Here is a 6,361-nt window from a genome sequence, read left to right as displayed (position 1 = left end):
AAGGTCGTGTGTATTCCATGCTTAGTTCCCCTCCCCCCCCCTTAAACCATAAAATTGTTTGCACCGGCAAAAAGTGAAGCTTGAGACTTGTGTGAATAACGCAGATTGTTCCTATTTGCATAATGTCTCCTTTTGCTAAGTCCTTAGGCTAAATAACTACATTAAAAAAAATTATTCTGCAAATCTTTCACCCGTAAGGTAATTAATTCCTTGGGGGTGGGGGGTATAGGACAATTTGCCGTCACCAACCCATTGTGGCCATCTCGCCACAGCCAACTTGTCACGGGACATTTCCAAAAGAAATGACCTAATCCCAATCGTCCCAAAGGTGCTTTTTCAAGAGGCAACTGCACTTTCTGGTTTTTCTTCGAAGACATTTCGCTTCTCATCCAAGAAGCTTCTTGGATGAGAAGCGAAACGTCTTCGAAGAAAAACCAGAAAGTCCAGTTGCTTCTTGAAAAAGCACCTTTGGAATAACCAGGACCTGGATGACTGAGAATCTCCATACCTAATCCAATAAATGTTATCCCCCACTGTCTCTTCGCCATTATTTCATCCAATAAATTTCCATTATTTTTGTCAATGGAAATAATGTTGAAGACACAGTGGGGGATAACATCGCATTGAGTTAGTTACCCCGCATGGAATTGTCTTTCGGCAAGTTGGCTCTGGCGACATGGCTGCGGTGAGTTGTCCCATTCCATTTCCTGGGGGATTTTGCAGCTCATAAAAGTGGCAAGTGACAACTCTTTTTTTTCCCCCAGCTGCTGGGAAAATTCTTTTACCACTATTCTGTCTTCTGAGATTCAGCAGGCATTGCTCACCTGTTTTTTAACTAATCCCGTACAGCTCTTAAGACCTTGGCTATGGATTTTTAATGACAGCTGTGAATTTTCATTTCTGAGCAGACTACAGACTGGCAGCTCTGCAAATGGCAGCCGGTAGTCTTGATTAATGACAGATCTTGGCAGGTTCTTGGTGTGAGGTTTTGGGGGGATTTTATTTTATTTTTTTGTCTTTTAAATGGAAATGGGTGAACTTGCATTTCTTTGAGAGAAGCACACGATGGCATGTTCTTTTTTGAATTGGGCTCCATTGTTTTTTTTCCCCCTTGATTGCAGGGCAAAATGTTCCAGTTTTGCGGCAAGACCTGTTGTGATGAATACAAAAAGATAAATTGTGTCATGTCAATGTGTGAATACTGCAAAATTGACAAGATCGTTAAAGAAACGGTGCGATTTTCAGGCATTGATAAATCATTCTGTAGTGAAGGTAAGAAAGCATGGGCCTCATTGGCATTCAGTTCCCAAGATAGGCAGTGGTGGAAATGGTCATTTTAATCATCATTTCTGCCGTGTATGCTTCTTGCATAAAATAAAAAGCTTTTAACTTTCGAATTGCAAAAGAGTTTGCTTCTGAAATGGTTACACATTGGGGAGATGGTTAGAGAATTCTAACTCATTGTCGTTTGTTGTTCTCGGCTCTTTTTCTAGGCTGCAAGTTGCTTTACAAGCATGACTTAGCCAAACGATGGGGGAATCACTGTAAAATGTGCAGCTACTGTTTGCAAACCTCTCCAAAACTGGTACAGAATCACTTTGGAGGCAAAGTGGAGGAATTCTGCTCAGAAGATTGCATGTCAAAGTTCACAGTTTTGTTTTATCAAGTAAGTTATCCTAGCGCTCTTCAAATCCGTCTTCTATCGAGTCTTCCTCTTGGAAAAACGGTGCTTCAGCACAGCAGGGTATCTTTTATCACCGGTGAATTAATTGGGATAGAAAGTACCACTTCCTTAAGGATCGTCAGTGAGCCTTAGAATGTATCATTTTTAGGTCAGTCCTACCTCTATATATTAAATCTATAATTATGCAAGTGTTACATAATGACCCCTTATGGTATACAGGTAGTCCTCGTATACCATATCCCACTACAGTTGGGACTTGCAACTCTGTTGCTAAGTGTTCTGGCCATTAAGCAAAACATCCTATGACTGTGACAGACTTACAAGCTCATTTCCACTGTGGTCTTTAAGCAGCTTACCCATGGACATTAAGTGAGACTTCATGTAACCGTAACTTGTGATTTTCCATTGATTACGCTTGTCGGAATCTGGTTTTGAAGCATACTAATGGTGATCCCATGACCACAGGGTGCCACAATGGTTCTGAGTGGGAGGACCAGTTGTAAAGTTACTATTCATTGCGATCATAACTCCAAACGGTTGCTAAACAGGGCATTCACTAAGCAGGGACTAATAGAAATAATGTTTTGTTTATTTAGTCATCACTGTGTGCTGTTTCAATTAGGTAGCTCCAAACCAAACACAAAGTAAAGATTGCAAAGCATAATAGAGAATTACAGCGCTGTATAACGTTTCAGCAGCTAGCAGCTGGCTGATCTTATTTGCACTCAGCAGCTAAGCAAAGGTTGGCCTGTTTAGTACTTCAATAGGAGACTGTCCAGAACAGGGACCGAGAATTAGCTAGCAAGCAAACAAACACAGGAAAAAGGCAGCAATAAAGATCGTGACTGAGGTTATATAGGCAGATCCATGTCGCTAGAAGGACCCATCTACTTTCATATATACAACACACATAGTGCTGATTAATTGTCAGTCACATCAGAGGCCCGATAGCAGCTTACTAGCAGCAGCTGATGGAGAGATCTGTACTTCCCAATGGGTTATCAGATGGAATGGTGAAAAGGTGATTCAGTTACATGTAATTAGGCCTAGTGGTACCTTCATTGTTCCCTTGATTTAAGATTCTTGGGTCTCGTATTTTTCAAACGTGACAGAGAGAAAGAGATAAATCTGATTCGGAATGAATGCATGAGTGAGTGAGTGAGTGAATGAATGAATGAATATATATTTCAAACCAGAGAGAGAAATATTTTTTTGTCTTTTTGACTGGGTCACTGCAGATAATTTGCATGAACAAAATTGTTTAAAACTGAAAACCGTGCAATTGAATCAATTTTTAAAAAGTTGACTCGTACCTTTTCCCCTTTCTCTGTAGATGTCCAAATGTGATGGGTGCAAAAGGCAGGGAAAACTCAGCGAGTCCCTGAAGTGGCGGGGTGAAATCAAACATTTTTGCAACTTGCTTTGCATTTTGATGTTTTGCAACCAGCAGTGTGCATCAGATCCACCACCACCACCACCCCCGCCTCCACCCCCTCCACCACCCCCTCCAAATAATGCAGGTAAAAGAAAGGTGTCGGATGGCATTAGAACAGCTACTGTAGAGCAGGCTCCCACACTGGAGGTTTTTAAGAAGAGATTGGACAACCGTTTGTTTGAAATGGTATAGGGTTTCCCTGTTTGAGCAGGAGTTTGGACTAGAAGACTCCAAAGTCCCTTCCAACTCTGTTATTCTGTGATAGCAAATCTGGTCCACATGGAGGTAGGGTATGAGATGCCTGTGAGCATACCCTGTGATTACACGTGTTTTAAATTTTAAATGTTTTAAACTTACGAGATCGCCTTCTGCTACCGATAGCCGCCCACCGGCCAGTACGCTCCCACAGAGAGGGACTCCTCAGGGTACCGTCGGTCAAACAATGTCGACTGGGGACCCCCAGGGGGAGAGCCTTCTCTGTGAGGGCACCCGCCTTCTGGAATGAATTGCCCCCAGAGATTCGGATGATCCCTGACCTACGCACCTTTTGCCGTGCCCTCAAGATGTTATTGTTCCAACAAGCTGGGCTGGCCTAAACATTACTTTTAATGGGTTGTTTTTTGTTTTTTTAATGATGTCGGGGCCAAATTATTTAATACGTTTTTACATGGCTTTTAAATTTTATATATGTGTTTGTTTTATCTTGGCTGTGCACCGCTCTGAGTCCTTTGGGAGAAGGGCGGCATAAAAATTAGATTTAATTAATTAATTAATTAATTGTCATGGTTGAGAAACACTGCCCTACAGAATAGACAGCATATTTTCTATAGCATCCGTTGCAGTTATACTGTGTCACATTTTGCCCTTGACTTTTGATACGTTGGCCAGCAAACTTTCCTACTGCTACTGCATGTACTCGGTATGGTATTGACTCCAAGATCTTCATAAAATATTAAAATTAAGACGGACCTTGATGATGGGTGATGCTCAAGCCTATAGGGATTCAGCTTAGAGGATGGTAGCCACATGTGCCTGTTGCAGTGGCAGCCCATCTCTCAGTGGTATGCACAACGGATTGTATCTCCGATGCAATTCATACAAAGACAGACATCACTAATTTGAAAGAACGCCACAGATCTATTTTAGGGATAGAGACTCCCCATGCCTCTGCACACAGTCAGATAGAATGCCCTAGACCAGTGTTTCTCAACCTTGACAGTTTGAAGATATGTGGACTTCAACTTCCAGAATTCCCTAGCCGGCTATGTTATGCTATGTTGGCTGGGGAATTCTGGGAGTTGAAGTCCACACAATTTCAAACAGCTAAGGTTGAGAAACACTGCCCTAGACACATTTCATCTGTACGTTCGATGTAGATAGGCCTTTTTTTAATGTCTATGTATAAAGACTAGAGTCTTGCTGTCATTAACTATGTTCCAACTTTCTTTCCTTTTCCACCCAGCAAATGTTTCTATGACACCAACATCTTCAGCAGGGCCCCCTTTATCTCTCAGGAAGGACTCCACCCCAGTGATTGCAAATGTGGTGTCTCTTGCCAGCACTCCTGCTGCTCAGCCGACAGCCAACTCCAATAATGTCTTGCAAGGTAGGCAGTGGATGTGTCTTTTCTCCTCTACTTGTTAAACCCACACCTTCTATTACGTTGCTTCCCCGGATGCACGTTGACATGTTATTGTTCCTGTATAGAACTGTGTCTCTCAACCATGGCAACTTTAAGTTGTCTGGATTTCTGGGAGTTGAAGGTTAAAGTTGCCATGGTTGAGAAATGCCAGTGTGGAATGAGAATGTTTGAATTAGCAAGCAAACAAACATATGTGTGCTTTTGTGATCTGAAGCCCAGAATTGCTTTTAATGTTAAAAAGGAAGGAAGACATTTTTTCCCTGTTTTTGTTTCCTTCTAACAGGTGCAGTTCCTACTGTAACAGCAAAAATAATTGGTGATGTAAGTTTTCCTGAAAATAATACCTCCTGATGAATTACACTTCTGACTTACGTTCTGTCATGCATTGATTTTTCCCTCATTTTTTAAAAAAACATTTGATAAATATTTTTAAAATCCTTCCTTTCTTCCCCCTCCCTTCTTCCCTGCCTCCCTCCCTCCCTTCTTTTCCTTATAGCAACTTCAGCATAGTTTAATTCATGGGTTGAGTGTCCCTCAAATGTCTTAGATTTCAACTCATCCCTGACCAATATTGCTAATAGAAAAAAAAAATTTTGGGCTTGCAGTCGCCTGTACTTGTATTATATACATAGTGATCTTATAATGACCAGTGCTTTTTGCAGTCACAAAATTAAGCTACGTTGTACATACTTGTCATAACGTGGGAGGAAAAACTCCGTTACTAGCTTCGATTCTCAAGCTTCCCTAGAAAGTGACTTCCTATGTTTGTTTAAGATTTCAATTTATATAGATGCCAGTCTCTCAGACTAGGCAGCAAACATAGCATTAAACAACACAAGGGAGAGCATAAAATCACAATAACTTCATAAGGACTTAATGGTACCCAAATTCAATCTAGTTTACACCATATAAACACGGAATCCCATTAATAGTCAAGCCTCACTTCCTGGCCCTCATACCCAGGGGAATATGCAATCTTAAACACTAAAGTGTTTTACCAAAAGGTAAAGCAAGACACAAAAACATAGGCATAATTCTACCTGGAAGCGTCCTTAGAATGGACTTGACCCAGAACAGAAGGGAAGAGGAGGATACAGAGCAAACTAGCAACTGAGGCTTATTGGCCATACTTCCACTTGTTTAGATATCCCCCTTTTAAGGATGTGTAACAAGCAGGCCCTTGTTTTCTGACTTGAAACTAGGCAAGTACCCAGACAGATGCTTTGAAGCTCCCGCCTTCACAGCCACCCCGGCTCCTCAAGAACAAAGCCTTGCTGTGCAAACCCATAACCCAGACCAAGGCCACTTCTTGCAAGCCTCATACGCAGCATAAGGAATGCCAAACCGGTAAGTAACACACAAGGATTGATTGCTGCTTAGGCTTGCAAGGGGGAGGGAAAAAGGTTCAGCAGCAATGCACATCACCTTTCAGCACATTGGGACAATCTAAAGCAGGGGTTTAGTTAATGACAGCGGAAAAGAGATATAAAAGTATAGCCAACCGCGCAAACAGGCTGAAGAACAGTTTTTATCTGTCGGTTATCAGACTCCTGAATGAGAAATAACATCATAACTAGGTAGTATGATGGACTGCAGGGCC

The 6,361-nt window shown here is 41.7% G+C and overlaps 1 protein-coding gene across 5 annotated transcripts in view; it reads left to right on the top strand.

The window, feature by feature from the left end:
• The window catches only part of LOC117663320 (zinc finger MYM-type protein 4), a 55,933-nt gene that overhangs the window by 37,152 nt on the left and 12,420 nt on the right, over positions 1-6,361 (top strand). For all 5 annotated transcript variants that reach the window (XM_034413395.2, XM_034413394.3, XM_034413392.3 and 2 more), the window contains 6 exons: positions 1,122-1,272; positions 1,494-1,666; positions 3,018-3,204; positions 4,582-4,725; positions 5,045-5,082; positions 5,964-6,108. In XM_034413395.2, the coding sequence (XP_034269286.2) occupies positions 1,122-1,272; positions 1,494-1,666; positions 3,018-3,204; positions 4,582-4,725; positions 5,045-5,082; positions 5,964-6,108 (838 nt within the window). The remainder of the gene's footprint in view (positions 1-1,121; positions 1,273-1,493; positions 1,667-3,017; positions 3,205-4,581; positions 4,726-5,044; positions 5,083-5,963; positions 6,109-6,361) is intronic.

Source organism: Pantherophis guttatus, chromosome 10 (genome assembly GCF_059756535.1).
Source record: "Pantherophis guttatus breed Tessera chromosome 10, ASM5975653v1, whole genome shotgun sequence".
NCBI lineage: Eukaryota > Metazoa > Chordata > Lepidosauria > Squamata > Colubridae > Pantherophis > Pantherophis guttatus.
This window is presented reverse-complemented; position numbering and strand designations above follow the sequence as displayed.